Here is a 24,433-nt window from a genome sequence, read left to right as displayed (position 1 = left end):
GTTCCTCATATATACGGTAGTCATTTTCACCTTTGGGTGTACCGCATATATACGGCACCTTATATTTATCTTTTAAAAAATATAAATAGAACATTGTTTTTTTAAAAAAAAATACGTTTTGATTTTATCACTGACTTCTTTTCATTCCCAGAGCCGAGCCTCCGAATTCTTAAGGACGGCCCTGTCTGTATACCATACATTACTTTGTAACGTTTTGTTATTATTATTAGTAATATTAATATTTTTATTTTATGTTTATTTTGAGTAAAAAATATTGATAGTAGTAACTTGTTATTATTATAATTATTATTAGTCAATTTCATATTTTAAGTTTATAATTTTTTTAATTCCCTCTTGTAATTTTGAATTTTTCGTAAAGTCTATTGAAATCTTTACAAATCTGTGTTATAAATCCATTAAAATCTTGTGTTAAAAATTCTGATTGTAAAAAATCATTTTAAAAAAGTCTTTTAAAATCCCATAAAATCAATACAATCACACAAAGTCTTTTAAAATCTGCAGGATTTTATTTGCCAAAATAATCTTTTGAAATCCCAATCCAATACACCCCATAAGTAAATAACTCGAGGAGTTTGGTCTATTGTTATAAAGATATGTTTTGTTTTGGATTTAGAGATCTCAAACTCAAGCACTGCTATCGGAGGAAATATTCTACGTATAAATGTTTTTGTTGTCTTAGACAGGACATCATCCCCCTATTCTAAATTTTATTTTTCTAGAAAAAGAATGTATACAAATTAAATTCATTAATTTAATTCCTAGTTAATGAAGAAGGTAACATGGTTTCACTGTATATCCTATATATTTTATGATATTTGTTTTGTCTGTTTTAATCTTCCCACCATCATTTAGGCCTCCCTTAACGGCCAAAACTAAACCACCAAGAAAGTAACCCGTGAAACCGGAAATCAGGAAGCATTTGGGTCCCACATGTTTAGTTTAATCACGCTATTTAGCTCGCCTTAAAATCTCTTTATATACACCCCCTCTTACTTACACTACTTCTCACCTCCTTCTTTCATTTTCTCTATAGAAAGCCTGTCCAACATGACAAACACACCTTTCTCTTTGGTTTTATTGTTCTTCTCTTTTTTCATGCCTACCCTCATTTCCTCTTCACTTGTTCAAAATCCTGAATTGGTAGTCCAAGAGGTAAACAGGTAATTAATCAAACAAACACCACTAATCCATATATATATATATATGCTAGAGACTTACATTATGTGTGCATTTTCAGTAGTGTGATGATCATCCATTATATGTGCACTATAATTGTAAAAAGTTATACAAACATACAATCACATCTTACTAGATGCTTCAGAGTCATGTTCACTATAATATATATATATTTAATAAAATTTAGAGTAAAATAAATTATAATTCAACTCTAATTTTACAACCATATGTTAGAAATGTTAGGTGAGGGAGCCGGTCACATTGTGCTAAGATAAACCAAACATATACAATTGGATACTGAGTCTATACACTCAAGATCTTATAGACAATATTACGTATATGGATCTCTTACTTATATCTTGCACAATATCCACTTTTCCATCCCACGTGGAACTCTTACTCACATTTGACACACCCAACTTACACAACATGGCTTGCATTAGACTTTTTGTATGCAATTAATTAATGTTGGCACACCTATATAAATTTGGTTTATATTGTAGGAAAATCAATGCCTCTTCAGCTAGGAGGAATTTAGGTTACCTATCCTGTGGGAGTGGAAACCCAATAGATGATTGCTGGAGGTGTGACTCCAATTGGGAAAAGAATAGGCAAAGGCTAGCAGATTGTGCAATTGGGTTCGGCAAGAATGCCATTGGTGGAAAGAACGGTAAGATTTACGTTGTAACCGATGCGAGCGATGACAATCCGGTGACCCCAAAGCCTGGAACACTCCGCCACGCCGTGATCCAAGTGGAACCGTTATGGATAATTTTTGCCAGAGACATGGTGATCAAATTAAAAGAAGAGTTAATAATGAACTCTTTCAAAACAATTGATGGTAGAGGAGCTAGTGTGCACATTGCTGGTGGTCCATGCATTACTATACAATATGTCACAAACATTATTATCCATGGGATACATATACATGATTGTAAACAAGGTGGGAATGCTATGGTGAGGGACTCCCCACGACATTTCGGGTGGAGGACTATATCGGACGGTGATGGAGTGTCTATCTTTGGTGGAAGTCATGTTTGGGTTGATCATTGTTCTTTGTCTAATTGTGAAGATGGTTTGATTGATGCTATTTATGGTTCTACCGCTATAACGATCTCTAACAATTACATGACACACCATGATAAGGTCATGTTGTTAGGTCATAGCGACTCTTATACTCATGATAAGAACATGCAAGTCACAATTGCTTTTAACCACTTTGGTGAAGGACTCGTTCAAAGAATGCCAAGGTAATAAAATTGATTATATTCATTAAGCTCTCCAAAATATTAACATGCAATTTCATAAGGGAAAGTGAAAATGACAACATATTTTTTGAGTGATGGTTAATTTGACGAAATCACTTAATTTTGTTGAAAATTTTATTGCAACTTTAGTGACATACCCTAATTGCGGCAAACTCATGCTAATTGAAAGATGCACAAAATCTATGTGGGGCTAAATGTGTCACTTTTTGTCAATTCACTTGATTAATTGTCTATTAGTTAGTTTGTGGGACCAATATTATTGCTCTAAGTGAAATTAAAAGTATAGAAAAATGCTAACAAGTGTCGTAATAGTAATTTAAGGTATTTGTCAAAAAAGCAAATATAGTAATTATTTATTCGAACTTGTGTTATCGATACTTTAAAAGTTAAAAAAAATGTTATTTTCAATATAAAATTTCTACTTTTAAATTGTTTAACAAGTAAGGGCACTCGTTAGCAGAATCTAAAAGAATTTATGAATTTTTTTTTACAGGTGTAGGCTTGGATATTTCCATGTGGTGAACAATGACTACACTCACTGGGAAATGTATGCTATTGGAGGAAGTGCAAATCCAACCATTAACAGTCAAGGAAACAGATTTGTTGCACCTAATAACAGATTCAGCAAAGAGGTGACAAAGTATGAAGATGCAGCAGAGAGTGAATGGAAGCATTGGAATTGGAGGTCAGAAGGAGACTTAATGGTAAATGGTGCATTTTTCACTAAATCAGGTGGTGGAGCATCATCTAGCTATGCAAGAGCTTCAAGCTTAAGTGCAAGACCATCTTCTATTGTTGGTTCCATTACAATTGGTGCTGGAACACTTAATTGTAAGAAAGGTTCTCCTTGCTAGCTACTTGCATGATAAGGACCATTCAAGCTAGCTACCATTGCAAAAAAGGAGGAGAGGCTATATTAATTGGGACAAAAAAGTATTTAAAAGACCTAGATTATTATATATGTGCTCTATCTCTAGTACCTTTAAATTTACTTTTCCTTCACCTCTCCTTTTTCTTTTTTCTTAATTATATATATTTTTAGATTTTTTCTGTTGTTTGTCTTTTTATTTTTCTTTTTAGTTTGCTTATGATTTCAACCTCCACTTGTCACTCTTAGAAAACAGATCAATTCAAGAGAAAAACAAGTGCCCAAGTGTTGATATATATTTATTATTTTTGTAATATAATATAATTTTAAAAAATTATATATATTTAAGCTTGTTCTTTTTTAAACCATTCTGGTTAATTTTATGTTCGCATGAGAAATTCAATTTTACAAATCTTTATCACTCTACCATCATTAAGAACATAGATCATGATCGGTAGTCAATAAGATGACACATATGCAATCACACAATCATTCTTATGTGATCGTTCGATCAAGATCAGACGATTCTCCTTAAAGTTTGATATTTTAGAATTATAAACTAACAACTAAATATATTTTTTCTAGATTGTCTGATAAAGATTGAACGGTCATTAATATCTTAACTGCGTAAAAGCGAGAAAATTGTAGCTGCAATGAATCTGATTTCGAGGAAAACTTATGTAGTTACAATCCCGGATATAATTTCTTTAGAAACTTACAATAGAAAACAATTCAACAATAATTTTTTTTTACATAAATAGAAGTATTTCTCCTACCGTTATATCCCCACGCATGTTCTTCTTTTGTTTCTTTCTTTATCATGAGAGACCGACACATGCAGAGACACAAATTAATATATTGTTTGACTAGGACATCGAACCAAATAAAGTAAAGACACGTACCTGCACAATCATAGAAAATTCCAATCAAAAACAAAGAAAACCATGCAATCCCATCAATCTTGTTCATACTAGTGATCAAGCTCAACTACCCAAGTAACTGTTATAACTGGACAAAAGAAGGTACAATCTGAGTAGAAGGCCACTTAACTTAACTAACTGCATTATATTTATGATCAATTACAATTTTGATGTCACCATCACCAATTATATTTTTACTACAGAATCAGCCAATCAGCCAATATATTTCGCATTTGAATGTTGCTATTTCCTATCAGAAGAGGTAAATTAAGATGAATAACAATATAAAACCACAATGGTTGGTTAGTTAGTATATGATTAAAAATAGGCATACTTCTCTATCAGCTAGATTAAAAAATAGACACTGGTCCCTGGTGGTCGATTTTACCAATAACCTTTCTTTTCGTGTGTAATTGAATAGGGTGGTAAAGTTAGGTGATGAGGCCACTGAGCACTTAACTAGACAAAATTAGGCGGAAGGGTGAAAAAAGATAAAAAAAAGCATATGGGTAGTGGATCTTCTTTTTATGGTGGTACTTGATGTGATAGTAGTTATTATGTGTGAAGGTTTCTTTGACAAAGTTTCACATTTGGAAAGGAAGAAGCGGGACTAGGTTATATAAATTGATATTTTTGCCTTAGTGTATTCGTTTATGGTATATATCAAGTAGGGTATCCTTGAATGGTGCCTTGTTTAGGCTTGAACCAAAAAAAGAAGTGTGATTATGAGGAGGTTTGACAAAAACTTAGTTAGGATAGGAGGTATTTCAAATGGGACAGTGACACAAGTATATAATTGTATGGTTATGTGGCATTGTTGTTATTTGTTAAAACTTAAAGCATGTGTGATAGTCTTGTTGTTATTTGGGATGGACTTAACTCATCTTTATAAATTTTGTAAGTCGATTCCACTTTTTTTTTTTGTTGAAGAAAGTATATCAACTCATTTTATTCATAATTATTGAAGAGATACATAGTAGAATTTAATAAAAATATGGGAAATGTTAACGAGTGCTCTAAGGGTACTCTTTAATAACTTTAAATAGTAAATTTTTATAAAAATTTGTGCATTTAATGGAAGTTGAAGTGTTAAACTTTTTTAAAGAATATATTTTTTAATTGGGAAGCCTTAAAGAGTGCCCTAAGGACACTCGCCAACAACACCCTGAAAATATTAAAGTGATACATAGTAAAATCTGATAAAAATCATGGGGGACAGTATTTATTTTGATTCATTTCATTTTTCACCCCACCAAAACGAGTTAAGCATGTTTTCAATGTCATCCCCTAAATATCGAGGAATAAGATGCATAGTCATACAATAAGTTGGAATAGCTTGAGTGGCAGATTTAATCAAGTATTTATCTACCTACCTACCATTGACAAACTTCTATTCTTCCAAGAATGAATACGCTGCCAAATCCTATTTTTTATTAAACCAGACACTTTTTCTTCGTATTCAATCAACAGGCTAACTGTTTTTCATGATTGAGATGTTATGATTAAGGTGTTGCACCAAAATAAAACTCAGCTCTTCCTAAGTTGGTCTCTCGAAGAAAGTTATTTTTTCTAATATTTTATCTCACCCATATTGTTACATATTACAGATCAATAAGGACAAACATGAGAAATTTTACATAAATGGGAAGTAAATGCACAAATATATTCAACATTAGAGATTAGTCTTTTTGGTTAGTTGAGAACGAAGTAGGAGAGAAAGGGATGGCTCAATGTCTAAGGCTTTGTTTGGGAGGGGTTTTTGAAGGCTAGGGTTTTCGAGGGATAAGTCTATTATATTTTATAATATATTTAATATTTTAAAAACTTCAAAGAACAACATGATTAATGATCATATAATGCTTCAATCACATTTAAATAATTTAAAAAACATTTGATAGTGTCGTAATTTAAAAGAGAAAAGAAATTTTCCCCTCCGAAACTCTATCCAAACATACCATAATAAATATCATCACTAGTTCAATACAAGCCTACAACAACAGTTTGTGTTTATATGATGTAACAGTTCAATAGGAGCTCTGGACTTTGCTGATAACTCAAATACAAAAAACAAAAATTTGCATTTAAAAAAAAAATGTCTTCAAAACGATTTGCAGTGAAATCCACAAACTTAAGTCAGAGTCCCTCAATCACATGAGCTTAAGTCAGATTCCCTCAATCACTCAAAGAAGATAGATTCATACACATCCAGGGGAAAGGAAATCCATGAGGCTAAGAGGCTTTCTTGGGAGGCGTCATGTTAAAAAGAAGGAATACAACTGCTTTGATGGTACTGATCTTGAACAGCGAAAAAGTGAGAATATATACCAACAAACCTGTACGACATAAAGTCGAGTTATTACAGAAATGTTACGACACTAATTTGTACATGAACAAAATATTTAGAATTTGAAAGAAATCATTACCAGTTTGAAGACTAGGAAAATCGACATCAAAACTGCTTGTTCCTCGATTACTAAAATATTGGATAACCTACAGAAGAGATTCCATACAATCATAAGGGCATTTCTGAGGAAACAATGAACTATCAACAATAAACTTATGTAGCAATGCATATGTTGTAGCTGAACTACAATGAAGACATATAGTTTCGGATAGCTAGAACTGTTCAAAAAACTTAAAAAGTGAACCAAACCGCAAAAGTTAATCAAACTGTACTAAAATTAACTGAACCATTTCCGTGAGTGATGAACCGAACCTATGTTTCGAACACAGTTCGCTAACCTGAACTGAACCCAAATAACAGTACTTGAACTGCATAACACTAAATTATTTTCAACTTTCATCAACAGTTCATTTTCAAAACTAAATCACATTACTAATCATATTTCTCATTTTCAAGAGTCCTAAATGGTATGAACCATCTACTCTTCACAATCATCTTCAGGAATCATTCTCCAAGTTAAGAACTCATTTCTAAATTGTGTGACCCGTCATCAAGTTTGAACCCTAAATCAAGTTATAAAATCAGCCTCCATTTACGAAGTTCCGCAATTGCACTACATTTACAAAGTTCTGCAAAAGCACCACAAACTCATTCATCAAGTCACCAACTCGTTTTTGCAACTGCACCTCCATTTCATTTGGGAACTCGTTTCTGCAACCACACCATTTACAAATTTCAGATCCCGCTTACGCGTTTCTACTATTAACTGATACTTCGTTTAAGCGTCTTTGTTGAACTTGTTTTTGCATCTTCGTTTCTTTGTTGAACTCGTTTTTCCATCTTAATTTCTTCGTTGAACTAATTTCTGCATCTTCGTTTTTTCGTTGAACTCGTTTCTACATTTCTTTGTTTCTTCAAATTGCATTACTTTCCATCACCCATGTGCTGCATTAGATTTTCCATTTTTTTTATTTTTCTGTAAATACTGTAACAGCCCCCAGGAACTAGATTTGCCATATTTTTTTCTAAAGGTTGACAGTTTATTCGGTTCAGAAAGGTTTCAAAGATGCAACAGTTCAGTTTGGAAAAACAGAATCTGGTGCACCCAACCGTAAACACAGTTCGGTTTGGAACAAATTAATGGTTCAGTTCGGTTTTACTGAACCTTTTTGACAGTTTGGTTCGGTTTGGTTTATGAGGAAAACTAAACCATGAACAGGTCTAATCTAATCATATTACAGGCGAGTACATCAGTACACTAATGAATTGCATCTGCTGTAGTATATGCCTGTATAGTAATGAGGGCATGAAAATGTTAATGGTTTGACCACAGGTTTTGACATGTTGCGAACAATACGCTATAGTGAATGGTCAATGGCCGCTACTGGAAGTTTGTAGTTGAGCGTTTGCTGTGGCAGCTGTATGTGTCCACTATAGAGGCCCAAATCGTCGTCATTTGCGATCGCGACTGGCTGCTAAATGCTTATAAAAAAACTTGTTTTAATATCCATTTTTTCGGGTTTGCATGTTTAAGCTCACTCGCTTCATTAATTTTGATTAATCTTTTAATTTTTCAGCATTTGTATATATAATATTAATTATTTAATATGCATAAAAAAGTGAGCGATTTTCCCGTTTTGCACTATCCCACTATAGTGCTTTGAGGTCAGCAGCTACGCTGATTGCACGTTTATATCAGCTTTGTTGTTGTGGGATTTGGGTTGTTTGAAATGCAAGGAACACTTTAGAGAGTAGAAGGCATGGTAAAAGTATAAAGAGAAAAACAAAACAAAAAAACACTTCTATGATTGATCTCGCATATCCTGTAAAAGGAAGCTTTACTGAAAGGAGGGAGTATCAAACACTTTTTATTTTTACACTGGAAGAGAACTAGAATAAGCTAAGAGGCAAAGGAGCATGCTACCAAAGAAGGAAAAAATAGATACATAGCAAGGTATCTTTACAAGAATAGTACACACCCTTCACTGGGATCGAACCGAGTACCTCATGGTCGAAGTAGGAACTTCCAACCAAGAGATCTCACGTGAGAGGGTGAAGAAACATAGCAAGGTGAAACATGATTAATATTAAATAAGAATAAGAATAAGAATAAGAATAAGAATTCTAATGCAGCAAAAAAAAAAAACAATCATAAAACCTCATTTGTTCATGACTTCAAAAATCATACTGAAAAATTGTTTCAGATGCTTTCTTAGTCATGTTTCTACTGAAAGTTTATAAAGCATTTTCTTATAAATCTTCAGTGAATTATTGACATATTTACCTTCAGCAGGGAATACCGGTTAGCAAGAGTAGCAGTGAAGAGAAGCAATGCTAGGGAAGATAGAACGGCATATAATCTCAATAAACTCGACCGGCTTCGTCTTCTACCTTTCACAATATTGGCAGAGATAGCTCAATTTAAAGAATCATATAAAAAAAACTCAAAAAATAATAAATTTCCAGGTTTAGCAACCTATATCGGCAATGATCAGCAAAACAACACTAGCAATAACAGAAGAAATGGCAACTCTATTTGGTGTATCCTCTTTTGTTCCTGGTAAAAATGCAAATATCACTCCTGTTAACAGAAACAAAGCCTGCATTCACAATTTAAAATTTCAAATCCATATCAGATAAAAATAAAGATGGCAGCAGATACAGTATACAGATTCAGTCTTTGCCGTCATAAATTCTAAAAGCTAAAAATAACATTATTGCATTACTATGAACATCAAACAAACAAAGAGACTACAACATTTACAAAATCAAGAATATTATAACACAAAACTACTTCTAGCTGGCCACCGAAACTCCCTTAGTACGACAATTCGTTATATGCAGTTAAATGTAGCTTGAGGAGCAGCACCAAATAGTTAAACCATATTGAACTTTTTATAATAACTTGTAACCATTATTCGTTGAATATAACCAACCAACAAGTATTTGATTTAATCCAATTAGTACTATCTTGTCTTCGCAAAGATGTCAAGTATATTCGAATGCAAGAAAATAAACATGTATTGTATAGTTGTTGTAGCACAAGAAAAAGACAAAACCAATTAATAAGTTTTTACATGTTTTCTTGAAAGGGAAGGAACCTAATGAACCAATAAAGACCTGTCCTGTCCAGCCCAGTAACATCCGCTAGAAGTACTTAACACTGTCTAATAACAGGCTAATGTAATAAATAACACTAAATACTGAAAATGATCTCGGAAAAAATACAGAGACCTGTTTGGTTCCTGAAAAATGTAAAAAATATCAATTTGGTCCTTAAGAATCTCAAATAAGGATCAAACTATCATAATTTTTAAAGATAACTTTTAGGCTTTGTTTGTGAGTTTGGAGGGGTGGGGAAGGGAAGGCTTTGAGGGGTGGAAAATATGAGGGAAAATGGAGAAATCTTTCAAAAAAATTAAAAGATTGGTTTTTTAGATAATGATAAATTAATGCATGTGATTACTGTATTTTTAATCTTAAAAATAATATAACATCCAAAGCAATATCCTCGTTTACTGTCCAACACTTTGTCCCTGTAATTTAAGATTCTTAATGACCAAATATATATTATTCATTTCTTAGGGACCAAGTATGTCTCCATGTATTTTATCAGAAATCAAGTAGAGTTTTTTTTTTTTTTTCCTTCTGTCGGAGGTAATCCCGTCGGACACTATATGTGGATATCTCTCCCATCCAGGATACAGACATTGTTTCGCCACATTGTCGGAGTCTAACCCAATAATTTAAAAGAAAAATTAAATAAAAAATCAATGGTACCTCGATGGTAAATAACACAGAGAGACGTTTCTTCCCCTTTGCAACAAGTTGATACCCTAATTAACAAAAGATAAAAACGAATTAAGGAAAATTTGATAGAAAAAATGGATTAATTAGGGGTTTTGGAGAATGGAAGAACTGACTTGAATCAACGACCATACGGTAGGAATAATCAGAACCGTCGGTCCCTGAAGGTCTTCCCAACGGTGATTTTCTTTGTTGCATTGTTCTTCTTCTTCTTTGATTTCACTTTTCAGCCAAGAAACTGAAAACTTCTAATGAAACGGAAGTTCCAACAGAAAGGGGTTGTGTGAGTGTCTTGTGCGTTTGGCGTCGAATCTCGGCTCATGCTAACTTGTGTTTTAAGGGTAATTAAGAACTTAAGAAAAATTAATCAATAAAATAAGGTTTTTTCTAAATTACCTTTGAAGAATGGTGGGTAATTTACCCACCAACCAATGAAAATGAGCAATTTATTTGTGGGGTCAAGATAGTTCATGAATATGTGCTTATGTGGCTAATGTGTATTGGTTGGGGTAAATTACCCATCATTCTTTCATGGATAGCCTAGTTGCCACCATAAAATAAATAAGATATTTTTTTGTTATAATAAAATAAAGGGAAATGATTCATAGACACACCCTTTTCTACACCTCTTTTATACACATGCCCATGTGGATGGCAATTTTGTAGTATTGTTAAAAAGTTAAGGGTAAAAATGAGATTTCACATGCCCCTCTCTTCTAACATACTCATCTCTCTTCTCTATTCACAAACACACAAATCCACCTTCTCCTCTTCCTCTTCTCTTTCTAGCCTTACTGCTGCCGTCGACGCCGTGGGGATCTGAGTGTTTATGCATTGTGGTGGCGGGATGCGTGAATGACGGAGGAGACGAGTCTGTGTTGGTCAGATCTGAAATGCTCGTAGTGGTGGTGGGAGGGCGGTGATAATAGGAGGACAGAGGGGACGAGCAGGAGGCAGTGACAGATAGGCTGGAGTGAAACGGAGAAGATGGAGTCGTCGCCGTTGCCGATAACACGTGAGGGCCGACGACGGGGGAGGCGGTAGATCTGAGAGGGGGAGGACGAGAGGGAACAGGGATGAGAGAGATGAAAACAGTGGGGATTTGGTAGCCGCCGCTGCCATCACCGGGAACGGAAGTGGGCTGGTGGCGGTGGTGGAGGAGAGAGGGGACTGTTTGGCGGAAGAGAGAGCATGAGGGAAGAACTGAGACATTTTTTCCTTTTCATTTTTTTTTTAATTCTCAAATGGAACATTTATTATTTATTAAGGTGAAAACTTGTGTACCCATGACCTTTTAAGTCAGTTAAAATGTTAACTGACGTCATAAGATTTTTTTAATTTAGGAACAAGGTTTTCTCTGATACCAGAGTTTTAGCAGAGTGCGGAAGACTTTTTCTATAAACAAATTTAAATTCTTTTGTTTAGTTTTTCGAGTTGTAGAGATAACTTGAAATCTCAGAACAAAAAGAGATAAATAAATTACAAAGCTCAAGTTGTCTCTACAACTCGAAAAACTGGACAAAAGAATTTAAATTTTTTCTATAGAAAAAGTCTTCCGCACTCTGCTAAAACTCTGGTGTCAAAGAAAATCTCGTTTCTAAAAAAAAAAAAAATCTTATGACGTCAGTTAACATTTTAACCGACTTAAAATGTCATGGGTACAAATACCCACCATAGTGAGATGGGTAACAAAGAATTTCCCATTTAGTAATATCAAATATTAACATTTATTATTTATTAATGCAAAATATTTGCCACATAGGGATGTATAGAGGGGTTTGCCACATGGGGATGTTTACCTATCACCTCTCTAAAATAAATAAGATAAAATTTAAAGCTTTCAAAATAAAAAATACACAATTTTCAATATTTTATTTTTAATTTTAATTTTGGTTTCTTAAAAATACACAGGATAAAATTCCTTTTGTTTATTTCCTACTTTTTTTTCCTTTTGTTTTGAGAAAGTTTTTTCTTTTTATATCACTCTTCTATACTTTCAGCAATATATTGCTCTCGCTATCGACGTGAGGACCTCATTATTCTCTAGTTTTAATAAAGTGAAACTGATTATATTTGTAAAGTTTTATCTAAGTGAGTTTTGCCCAACTAGATTAGGGATGCTTGATCGTAAAAAACAAATATGTGATCTTTTAAAAAAATTGGTTGAAACTAATAGTATGCTTCTCCAAAATCCTCCTTACTTTCCAACTTTTAGCGATCGTTTAAAAAAATATAACTAGGCATCCTTGATCCTTCAGTAATCACCCATTTTGCATAGTGTATGCTTCTCCAAGCATAGCTGGGCCTTTTGTTATTGAACTTCCTCCCTCCATCAAAATCACCACAACTTCATACTTCCCCTTCAACCTTAAACAAAAATTGTACACTGACACAAACCGATCTTTGAACTAGCTTATTAAGAAACAAGGTGGAATATGAATTATATCCTTCACTATTACTATCATATCAATATTTGAATTATTATCTTAACTATCAAATTTCAGTAATTCATTTTCTTATCTTGCCATGTTGGTTTCCAACTCAAATCATATTTAAGATGAGAATTATAACTACAAAGGTAGGACACGATAAATTCCAGTATTAACTTATCATATTATATTGTATAATCACATTAGATTGAGATATGATATGATATAATTATCTAATTATTGTCCATCAAACAACTCTTAAGATATATATGATATAATGAAGTCCAATCTTTTTTTTATGATTTAATGGTTATTGTGGCATGACCACATAAAAGGTAATGCTCTCATTTGATGATTTTTAACATTCTTGTATTCTCAAAAGTTGATCGCAATACCTTTAGAAGTAAATAAACATATACTAGAAATTATTAAAGTATGATAAAAACTTAAAAGATTTGCTAGAACATTAGTTTTTATGTATGAATGTTTTAGCAAACTACACCTTAGAGTGTATTTAACCATTTTTTTAGTTATCGTTTGCTAAAATACTCCTTCTAAAAAATAAGTGGGTGTATTCTACAAACGTCTATAGGAGTTGCTAACATACACCCACTTATTTTTAAAAATATGTGTTATAACAACATACACCTCAAGGTATTACAACTTGCTAAAACACTCCACATAAAAACTAGTGGGTGTGTTCTAGAAAATCCATATATATATATATATATATATATATATATATATATATATATATATATATATATATATATATATATATATATATATAGATTAGTTTATTCAGATTTTTTTACCTTTATGTTTTATTTTCATTTTTTTGTTTACAAACCTCAATGTTTTAAGTTTTGGATTTGCTAGAACACACCTACTAATTTTTACGTTGAAGTATTTTAGCAAGTTATATATATGAGTTAGGATCGGTTGACACCAAATCTCAAACGTTCACTACTCTTAATCCAAAGGCCATATTCTATTCAATAAAATCATAATGTGGACATTCAATATTTTTCTTTCCTAAAAATGATCTTGTTTCCTAAAAGAGACTCATCTTCTTCTCAATGAGATGTCATGTACTATATTATCATACCAAAGAATTATTTCATGGTTAATTTTTTTTATGTTTATCCTTCACTTTTTTTTTTTTTGAAGAATGTTTATCCTTCACTTGAATCAAGCATTAGTTAGCATATTTTTTTAAACATAAACCTTTTGAATCTAAACTTAACACATCGTGTACCACAATTCAACATCCAATCTATTTTAATGGTATTTTTTTAAAACTAAATATTCATGAGATTGATGAGATCGGCATCCCAAGGCGCATGGTTAAGCTTTGACATGCCCAAGTCGCATGGCATGTGCTCAATGGGAATGGTTTTACTTCCTTGGCCCGGTTTTTCCGATTTTCGTTGTTTTTAGGTCTTCGTCTTCAAATAACTTGTCTCGGAACTTGGGAACAGAATTCCTCCCACTGTAAAGTCTCCTGAGGCCTCTTGACTCTTCATTCTTGGTCTTCCCACAGTCTTGACAATTCTTCATATGTTATTGATTTGCCGATTTGCATGATTTTTTCGTGAATTACTTCAAAAACCCCCTTAAAATTGTTGTGTTTTGGGAAAACTAGAATTACAGACTCAAAATATAGAAAATATTACAAAAGTCCCAAAATCATAGGCAATCGTTATAATACTCCTCCTTTTTGCTGCTAAAACCTACTGAAAATGACTGAAAAATATGCTAAGAATAACGTAAAATGACCTGTCATCACAGCCTCAAGCTTAAATTGTTGCTTGTCCTCAAGTAACGAAAGAAAAGCATTTTATTCTTTGCATTTTTCAGGAAAAACATATATTTCTGGGAGTTGTGCTTGGGACATCATTCATCGCATTTACAGTAGAGCAACAACTAACTTACCACAGTACATTCAAGCGGGTCTGGCTTGGTAAAAGTAACATATATTCTCAGTCATACTCTTTTCCATGATACATGTATGTATCTGCTAAAGCTAGTAAGATAGGTCACGACATTTGCCCACTCCAGACATCACATGAATGTACCTTGCTATAAATTTGAAACAATTCTAAACAGACAGTCAAAATCAGATTATTTAAACACTTAGAGGACATTGAGGGTTATAACTTGGCTTAGGTCAAGGGGGGATATATTTTGGGAAAGTAGGGTAGCAAAAGAACTTAGAGTTAGTTCACTAACCTAGGGATTCCTACTAAACATTAATACACTATCATCCTTTCTTCCTTGATTCAAACAAGATGGATAAAACAGTAGAACTATTTGTCTTTTTATTTTTGACTTAAACTTTTTTTTTTAAGAGACCATTTTTTTGGCTCTTGATTTTTATCTATTTTTTTTCTTTTGTGACAAATTTATTCTACTGTTACCCCGCCTCAAACATTATAATGTTGCTACTTAGTGTCAAAGCATGTGCAATCATAATAATACCTATCTAACTCCAAGTGAAATCGAACAGAGTGCATTTAAAGTGTAGAGGACTGTGACATGATTCGTCACTAATAAAGAAAGAAAATTTTCGTCTGGAGGCTCAAAGTGGTTTCACAAAGGATAATAAGAATATAAAAGGGTGGCTTGAAAGGTTCAAGGTCCCAAAAAAATTGTCATGTGTGTATAATAACCTAATCAATCGTCCGTAAAGAATGACCGCAAATTCAAGCAAAAATAGCATTCATATGGAACACTCATGATATAAATTGGAAGTTTTTAAGTATCTAACAACCTAGAATGGATATGGAAATATTTGGCTCTGAATCTCACCGGTTATGCTATTCAGAAAAGAGATGGTGATCTTATAAGTACATTTATTAGCAAGTCCCAAAAATCTACCTCATTTGGCGGAAGAAGGAAATTGTGCTCTTGAATGTATGGATAAACTAGCAATGAATACCTAAGACTAAAACAAATTTAAGCATAAAAGGAAAGGTTGTAAATGTAATGCAAAAGAAATAAAATTTTATTAGATAATACTTGAAAGATAAGCAATAGAAAAAGAAAAGAAATTAATTAGTTAGATCATCTCAGCTTAGCAAAAAATAAATATAATGGGTTGCCTCCCATTCAGCGCTTCTTTAACATCTGAGTCCCGACGGTCAATAGGCTGCCTCCTATTCAACGCTACTTTTGAGTCATTAGCTTGACGAAATAGGTTGCCTCCTATTCCGCGCGTGTTTAGCGCCCCAAGCCTGATGAATATGTATGAGTGTTGTTTTCAGAACTTGAACCTCTTTGGAGGAGGTTCCTCTTCTCCTACATGATACTCCATCAGCTTGATTCCACTTAGATCAACATACGTTAACCACATGACTTCATCCTATATCATAACTTCTTTGTTTTCTTTGAGGTCTATATTTCATCAATATTTTCTTCTTCTTCTTCTACTTCTAATTACTTACTTACAAGTAAAAGTATAATATTACTTATTCTTAGATTACATGTAATTTTTGGCATGTACTTGTTGTATAAATCGAAAAGTTTTAACAACAAACATTACAATTATTCTTTAATAAAATAGAATAAAATAAAACATGATAAGTTTTTTTTTATTTTTTTAAATTGTATATTTTAGGGGCCTATTTTTATTAAGAGAGTCGGGCCTCCAATTTCACAGGGACGGTCCTGAGCAGCCTGCACATTAAACACTACTCTCTCTGATTCTTCTTCAGCTCTATCAGCTACCCTCACTAGCTTTTCAGCTGGTACCATCTCTAGTCCTTCGATCTTTTCAAATATTTCAATTGTCATCATGTTGATGCTTGCCCCTAAATCACATAAAGTGTTCCCCAAAAACACACCAGTAAGTATGCTGGTTTTTTTTATAAAAAAAAAAAAAAAAAAAAAAAAAAATCTTAGACCTACAAAGGTTGCGATATAACTTTGAGCTTTCTGATTTTTTTTTATCAAAAATAAATATTGAACCTACAAAGATTGTGACATAACTTTGACCGTTCAATTTTTTCACTGTTCTAAATCAATGGTTGTAAAATGTTACTTTAGAAACAATTTATGAAAATAGTTCTAAATACGGGTAAAAACTTGTGTTGAGATCAGATATCGTCATTTATTCATTCAATGTATCCTCTTGGCCAATTATATACTTTTTATGATTCAATTATATATCTACATGTCCCTCATTGTATGTTTCTATATCTGGAAAATGACATAAAATCCATATTGTATCGTTTGGCTTTTGCTGCCAAGAAAAATATTCAATTGATTCAATGACATATGACCTAGCAGTGTATGTAAATGCAAACCTAACCATATGTCTAAGCATTAGTATATACACGTGATTTAATTCAAATTCCTTAGATGAAAAGTTGATGTCTTGCACTTTCTAAATAAAAAATTTATTTTCAAATTACACGTCAGAAAAAGCATTAAGAACATAATTAAAAACCAAAGACATAAGAATAACAGATTATATATAATCACTCGATCAAGAGTATTACATTGTGTTCCTATCTAACAAAACATATTCCTGATAAAGTAACTAATACAAATATGAAGATTGGAGAAGGAAGAACATCTAAAAGCTTGAATCCAAGCTCCAAATGGCTTCCAATGGTGAAGAACAACTTCTCCTTATGTTTCTCCCTCTAAAGGGAGCTTAGGTATGTGTACAATGATAAATAATTCTTATTTACAAGTCTATTTATAAGTGACAGAAAATTAGTGCAGTTTCATTTGATGATTTCTTGCTCGATCAACGAATCCAGGTTTCTTCAGATGGAGGAAAATGTCAACCAGTCTTTGCTAGGTGAAATGTTGCTCGTTAGTTAATATGCTCTTGCTTCCTCCCTGGAACTCCTCGCTTTCAGCTCACTCCTACTTGCCTAGAAAATATTCTAGCCCATAAAAACTTGAACTTTTCTGACTTTTCTCGCATCAAATTTGTCGTGGCTCTCCCAATGAATTGACTTGTACTCAGATTCTTTGTTGCTTTGAAAATCAAATTAGAAACCTACTAAATGTGATGGAAACTAGGTAATAGTAACTTACTTGCATAAATATTACATTCAAAAACAAGTTAACAAGTGTTATGAAAATTAACATAATTTTGGCACTTATCATGATTGTTGTATTCTCTCCTTACGTTTAATCAAGCTTGTGAATATAGGAGTAACTAACACCCCATATATGCGAGAACATATATCGGTTTAAGTGAGTCCCTTATAAGTACTAACGACTGGGGCATATAAGATAATATGAGGATATGGTCAGTGTAACGGAACCCGAGGTAGATGGAAGTACAATCCGGTTTGGGTGAAGCCTGTGTAGTTAGGAACGAATAGGTAGATATGCAAATGTTGGTCACGCTTTGAGGCAGCAGAGTGTGTAGGTCCTATGTTTATATACAAGGTGGCTCTTATTATATATGTTGTTGAGGTCGTTATCCTGTCTTACACATCACTTGAGATGGCATTGCTAACAAGGTCGTTTAGGAGGTTGGTTCCTTTATCAAGCCATGTGTCCTATCTTGATGCTTACCTCGATGGACCTTGTCTTGACTTATCATACGAGCCTTTTTGTCTTATTTTTTTTTTAACCTTGATATTTGATGACCCATTGGATGATTGGGTCTGATATTTTAGGCTTGCAGCATTAAACTAATAGTTACATTCAGACAGTAAACTAAACAAAAACATTAACACAAAACTGATGATATCTATTGACCCATTAGTCTTTTTAGAGGTAAGTTTAGTGTTATCTCTAAAATGAACCTATGTCACCAATAACACCAAAAAACTATGGCACCTAAGTATTGCCCATTCCTTAAATACTTCTTTCATTCCCTTTTAGTTGTCAATTTTTTTTCTCTTCAAAATTACACTGAGCCACCATGATTCCGATAAATACAATGCGATACTTCATATATGAACTTATAACAAGGATCACATCAGGGAATGAGATTGCATAGGTGCATGAAGTTTCTAAAAGTATTAATTGATAAATCTCTCTTATTCTTTATACGACGATCTGATTATAAAATTAAAGTCAACTAAAAGTATTTAAATATTGGGATGTAGCGCATGAGTACCATGGTTTGAAACGTCATCATGAAAAAGTAATATAATGATTTGTTTCATGAACTGTGTGCGCACCTACATACAAAACGTGTCTTAGATAAGCCCTCCGTTTTCTTTTATGTATCCGTTTTTTTGACTTTTTTTCATTTTAAACGTTAAATTAATATTAATAATTTGTTGGTCAAAATTATCTTTAACTATCTATAAGCGAGGCATAAAAAAAGTCAACAAGATATATGCTACATTGATAAACATATGATAAAAATTATTTTGAAACGGATAAAGTAATATAAATAAAAAGAGACTTTAAGTATGTCCACTTCTACAATTCTCTTTGGGAGACACAATTTGTCTATAGGAGAAGTTCCGTGGGGTTACACGTAATAATGAATTGAAATCATTAATTTCACATCATACGGTTTAAATCACACAACTATTACATTAATTTTGAACGATCTCAACAATTGATTTAGATCAGATGGTTGAGATACATTTGAGAATCAAGTTTGGGACAAATGGATTTAACATGCATTCATCGTATACTTTTCACGTGTTCCATACTTCATCATCCATGTATAAATAGAGAAATGATATTTGTACAACCACTTTGTAACAACTTTTTGATAACTTTCTCTCACATACTCACGTTATATTCTTATTCTCCCTCTCTTTATTTTTCTCTCTCCATTATTTTTGACCAATGAAAAGAGAGAAAAAAGAGATTGTATCAAAAGTTGTTTCAAATAGATATCTTCAAATATCACTACTCTTATAAATAATTGTCATCCATGTCACTCATTTCCAACACTGACACCTCTTTCTCACTCTCAACTCAACCAATGGCTGCTCTATTTTCTCCCACTGTCTCCCCCACCCGCTTTTCCCCCAAAACTTACATTTATATCCATACTCCCAATGCCATAATACCCTTTCCAGTGCACACAGCCGTTCTGGTACTCTTCTATTTTCCTTCATGTCTCCATTCATTTTCAATCACTATATTTTTTTATCGTCAATTAATTAATTATGATTTTTTCGTTTTAAAATTGATCTCAAAGGCTTCAGCGTCCCCAGTTCTAAAAGAAATGGTAACGTCCAAAAGTAACATTAAAATATGTGGTGTTCCAACCAATGCCGTCATCGCCTTTGTACATTTCATCTACACCTCCAGGTCAGTAATAGTGAAATTAAATAACTACTCATTTTTATATAGAAAAGAAAATTGAATCAACAAATATTTTGGTCTAAATACATCAAATTTCTGTCATATTTAGAACAAAGAGAATAGTATTATACTTTTTTCCCACTTACCCACTTGAGAAAAAAAGACAACGGTGACCCTAAGAATTGATTGGGACTATGCAGGTGCAGTAGGGAGAATATGAAAAATTACGGAATACACCTCCTCGTACTCTCGCACGTCTTTTCAATGCCCAAATTAAAGCAAAGGTGCACTGTTGACTTGATCCAATTCATGACCACAGGGAATGTGGTGGACGTGTTGCACTTGGCTAAGCTTTGTGATGCACCAAATCTCTACTTCAAGTGTGTCAAGTTAGTTACCAATAATTTTGAAGCGGTGAAAGAAACAGAGGGGTGGAAATTATTGCATAAACATGACCCTTGTCTCGAAGTTGACCTTATCCGTCTCAACAAAGAACAAGAATCGGTAAATAATAATCATTTTATTAAAATTCAGTAATTATGATTTATTTATATTTTTTTAATAAGTTGGTGATTGGGTGAAACAGAGGAAGAAGAGAGGAGAGAAACATAGGGAAGAACAAAAGTTGTTTGTGCAATTAAGTGAAGCTGTACAATGTTTGAAACATATATGTACAGAAGGTTGCACCAACGTGGCATCATATGATGTGGAGATTACGGGGAGGCCGTGTACTAAATTCTCCACATGTCAAGCTTTGCAGGGGTTGATCAAACACTTTACCACATGTGATAGGAGACTCGAGAGAGGGTGTAGGAGTTGTAAGTCTATGTGGAAATTATTTAGACTTCACTCCTGCATCTGCATTAACCAAGAAGCATGCAAGGTTCCTCTTTGCAAGTATGCGAAATAATAAATAAAATTATGCATTTTTTTCATATAAGAAAAAGGAAAAACAATTACAGTTGGTCTTTGCCATATATTTTATTTATACATTTTTTGTGCTAAGTATTGTTATTAATCGTTATTATTTTGGATAAAGTGTTTATACATTATATTGTTATTGCATCTGTCTTCATTATCGTGAGCACGCATGCATGCCAAACATTTGATTCTTAATTCCTGTAGTTGCTAGTTTTCATTTAGGGTATTTTGTTAACAAAGCTATATTTACGGAAATGTGACAGGAAATATCAATTGATAGCTGAGAAAGAGAACAAGGAAGGTGCTACGAGGTGGAAACTAATAGTGGGGAAAGTAGCATCAACCATGGCCATGTCTTCCTTACAATTGCTAAGGACAAGGAGAGATGAGGTAATTCGGAATGCTAGAGTAGAGGAAGAGGAAGATGAGTTAAGAGAGTCTTCTAATTGGTGGACAAATGCAATTGCTTGTTTTCGATGTATTTAATTATGTAGAGATAAGTTTGAACTTATTAGAAGAAAATATTTTGACTTGTGAGTTAGTAGCTAGTTGAAAGTCAAACATGTAAAAAATCATGAAAAGATCAATTTAATGCATTAGAAGAAAATAATGATCATATATTTTTTTTATTGATATTTAAATTTTTAAATCAATAACTACATTAATTAAATACTTTCTCTAGTCCTTATTATAAAAAACATTTGACTTTTTAGATTCATTGAATAATTAATATATTTCGTTATAAATATATACTTACTAGATACACCATTTACAAAATAAATCAAAAAAGTCAATTATTTCACCTTTTTATTGGAACAATAAGCTGCAAAAAAGTCAATTGTTTCACCTTTTTATTGGAACAATAAGCTGCTACGGTAACATGTGTCAAACCTGGAACGGTTTGTTGGGACTCGGATTGTAGTTTGACTCAATTTGTAAAAATAATAAAATAAAATTGTAGAAATGCAAAAGTAGATCAAATTTTAACATATAATAAAATATTTTTGGATCATCTTAACTTGTACCCTTATTACACAATGCAAAAGATAACTTTTGCATTGAAAATATAAAATTTTCAACTTTTAATACAATGAATGTACAATTCTCAAGAAAAAATTTCTATGTTTAGTCTTTAAACTTGTGGCCCAAGAGCACAAGTTAACATTTTCCAATATTTTGATGTGTTTGAATAGATTCTCTAAATAAGTTTGTACCAATTTTTTTTTGTTGCCTAAAATAATATAGAGCATTATGTGAAAATAGTTATGGAAAAAATCACACCATGTGAAAAAATACAGAGCACTAATATTTATAATTAAATTTACCACAACAATAAATTAAAAAAATATTGGAATATTATAATATTAGCGAGAATCAATCACTATATTTTAAGTTAATATTTTAGAGGTTCTCGTGAGCTTGCTCAGTTGGTAGGAACAATACATAATATATGTAAAATTTGGATTTTAGAGAAAATTATAAATTCAATATTGATTTAGAACATTAATTATTTGTGAATAAATATAGTACATGGTATTTTTTTTGACAAAAAATATAGTACATGGTATTGATTTCTATTCAAGAATAACTATTTTTTTATACATTCAGATGTTTTCTATCGAGAAATATTTTTTTTTTTTTGAAAGAAAGAGAGAAATTATTAAATAGTTTGAAAAGTATAACTGTTAATTATATATATATATATATATATATATATATATATATACACACACGGAGTATATATTAAAGTTCTTAAAAAACAATTGTTGAAAAAGTTAATAAAATTTTAATTCAGTCTTGGAAATGAAGAATTGTTAAAAGATATATAATTCACAATTTTTTTTCTTCTAATTTATGTGAAATTAACGCATATATTTAATACTATTTGGTAATGAAAGATTTATATTTTTTCCTGCATTATTGCTTTTGTGTCTAACTGGCTTATATTTTAATAATTATTATATATTACAACATATTATAGATATGTGCAAGAATGTATAATGCATATATAAAATTGTCAAAACATTATTTGGTATGAATTACATTTTGTAAGGAGTGATGATTCATAATGTATTTCTTTACATTTCTTTAAAGGTACATGTGTTTCAAATTGTCAGAAATCACGATGATCAATATTTTAAATTTTTTTTTAAGAAAGATCAATATTTTAGAGTTACATTCAGTTTCAACTAAAAGATGAACAAAATACTCCTCCAAACCATGTCTATACAAGAGAAATGCTATATACAAAGGCAACGTTTAGTATGGGAAAATTGGCATATTTCTCCATCTTTGATCAATTTAACAAGGGCTATTGATTTAATGTTAATAGAGATCAATAGATAAGATTGCTCTTAAATGTTTACCTTAAACTTGGATGGATTTTAATTTTAAAAAACTGATGTACCATTATTTGAAATTGTACAAATCATCTAAGTTTGATATATGTATAAATTTCGAACATGTTTAAAACAGTGTTGTTTTACTTTCCATTACCAAATTATTATTATTTTTTTTATCAAAATCAATATTTTATTTTCTTTATTATTTAGAAAAACTCGATAAATGTTAGTATTTAAATTAATATTTCCTCATTCGTTCGGTTTGAAGTCAGAATCACTAACTTCTTTAACGGTTAACTCAAACTAATAACTCTCTATTCACTTTGTTTATTATAAATTTTTATATTGATATCATTTATTTGAGTTGTTGTTTGACGTAAACATGATATATTTTAGAATTAATTTTTTTAATTACTTGTGTTTTTCAGGAATATAATTGAACTTGTTCATTTCCTTTGGCATGTGGTAGAATTTGCCTTGAACTTCTTGATTTTATTTTTATAGTTTTTTATTTCAAAAACAAGGTAAATTTAGTATTATTAATGATGACCTTAATTGAAATCTTTTCTTATTTGAGGAGATTAAGGAAATAAAATCTGAAGTATGAAAATGATAGTCACATTATTTGATCTATATTTTTATGTTAAGTTTTTTTTTTTTTTATTGAGAATGGGGCTGGAAAAGGTTAGAAGGAGTGTTAAAAAAATATTGTATCTCCCTCCGATAAAGAAATAAACAAATTAATTAGGTTCAAATTATAATTTTGAGTCAGGGGTACAAATTGAAATATAAAAGAATAGGGAGTACAACTCATTACAAGTAAAACAAAATTGATCTAAGATGGGGAAATTTGACAATTTGCCCATGCTAAAACTTGCCTATATACAAACTCTCTAACACACTTTAAAACATGTAATTGGCAACAGGTTCTACTGGTTTGAACTTTGAAACATGCCTCAAGCATTTTGCACAGTGCCCCCCCTCTACTCCCTAACTGTCTCCGGTTTATTACTCCCTCTGTTCTTCTTTAAG

General features: G+C 32.0%; 3 protein-coding genes across 3 annotated transcripts; 2 read left to right on the top strand and 1 right to left on the bottom strand.

The window, feature by feature from the left end:
• The first annotated feature begins 1,007 nt into the window (after positions 1–1,007).
• On the top strand, positions 1,008–3,647 carry LOC25489517 (probable pectate lyase 18). The gene is made up of 3 exons (XM_013605513.3): positions 1,008–1,181; positions 1,701–2,447; positions 2,959–3,647. Exons 1-3 carry the CDS (start codon positions 1,069–1,071, stop codon positions 3,317–3,319), a joined length of 1,221 nt encoding a protein of 406 aa, XP_013460967.3. The 5' UTR covers positions 1,008–1,068; the 3' UTR covers positions 3,320–3,647.
• A 2,512-nt stretch (positions 3,648–6,159) lies between these two features.
• On the bottom strand, positions 6,160–10,803 carry LOC25489516 (uncharacterized). Its single transcript, XM_013605512.3, has 6 exons — positions 10,581–10,803; positions 10,438–10,493; positions 9,134–9,257; positions 8,942–9,048; positions 6,677–6,743; positions 6,160–6,586 (listed from the first exon to the last, which is right to left on the bottom strand). Exons 1-6 carry the CDS (start codon positions 10,660–10,662, stop codon positions 6,483–6,485), a joined length of 540 nt encoding a protein of 179 aa, XP_013460966.1. The 5' UTR covers positions 10,663–10,803; the 3' UTR covers positions 6,160–6,482.
• A 9,486-nt stretch (positions 10,804–20,289) lies between these two features.
• On the top strand, positions 20,290–21,545 carry LOC120579604 (BTB/POZ and TAZ domain-containing protein 1). The gene is made up of 3 exons (XM_039832073.1): positions 20,290–20,642; positions 20,725–21,035; positions 21,323–21,545. The coding sequence occupies exons 1-3, from the start codon at positions 20,355–20,357 to the stop codon at positions 21,543–21,545; spliced, it is 822 nt and encodes a 273-aa protein (XP_039688007.1). The 5' UTR covers positions 20,290–20,354.
• Positions 21,546–24,433: the final 2,888 nt, after the last annotated feature.

The sequence above is a fragment of the Medicago truncatula genome, chromosome 3 (assembly GCF_003473485.1).
Source record: "Medicago truncatula cultivar Jemalong A17 chromosome 3, MtrunA17r5.0-ANR, whole genome shotgun sequence".
Lineage (NCBI taxonomy): Eukaryota > Viridiplantae > Streptophyta > Magnoliopsida > Fabales > Fabaceae > Medicago > Medicago truncatula.
This window is presented reverse-complemented; position numbering and strand designations above follow the sequence as displayed.

What these genes read in the sequence shown, in the direction of transcription:
- LOC120579604 (XM_039832073.1), top strand. Translation starts at nt 20,355, where the DNA reads ATGAAAAATTACGGAATACACCTCCTCGTACTCTCGCACGTCTTTTCA. An exon ending in TCAACAAAGAACAAGAATCG is followed by an intron (nt 20,643 to 20,724) that starts GTAAATAATAAT and finishes TGGGTGAAACAG; the next exon opens with AGGAAGAAGAGAGGAGAGAA. An exon ending in TGCAAGGTTCCTCTTTGCAA is followed by an intron (nt 21,036 to 21,322) that starts GTATGCGAAATA and finishes GAAATGTGACAG; the next exon opens with GAAATATCAATTGATAGCTG.
- LOC25489516 (XM_013605512.3), bottom strand. Translation starts at nt 10,662, where the DNA reads ATGCAACAAAGAAAATCACCGTTGGGAAGACCTTCAGGGACCGACGGT. An exon ending in CTGTGTTATTTACCATCGAG is followed by an intron (nt 9,258 to 10,437) that starts GTACCATTGATT and finishes TTGTGAATGCAG; the next exon opens with GCTTTGTTTCTGTTAACAGG. An exon ending in ACCGGTATTCCCTGCTGAAG is followed by an intron (nt 6,744 to 8,941) that starts GTAAATATGTCA and finishes TCTCTTCTGTAG; the next exon opens with GTTATCCAATATTTTAGTAA.
- LOC25489517 (XM_013605513.3), top strand. Translation starts at nt 1,069, where the DNA reads ATGACAAACACACCTTTCTCTTTGGTTTTATTGTTCTTCTCTTTTTTC. An exon ending in GTAGTCCAAGAGGTAAACAG is followed by an intron (nt 1,182 to 1,700) that starts GTAATTAATCAA and finishes TTTATATTGTAG; the next exon opens with GAAAATCAATGCCTCTTCAG. An exon ending in CTCGTTCAAAGAATGCCAAG is followed by an intron (nt 2,448 to 2,958) that starts GTAATAAAATTG and finishes TTTTTTTTACAG; the next exon opens with GTGTAGGCTTGGATATTTCC.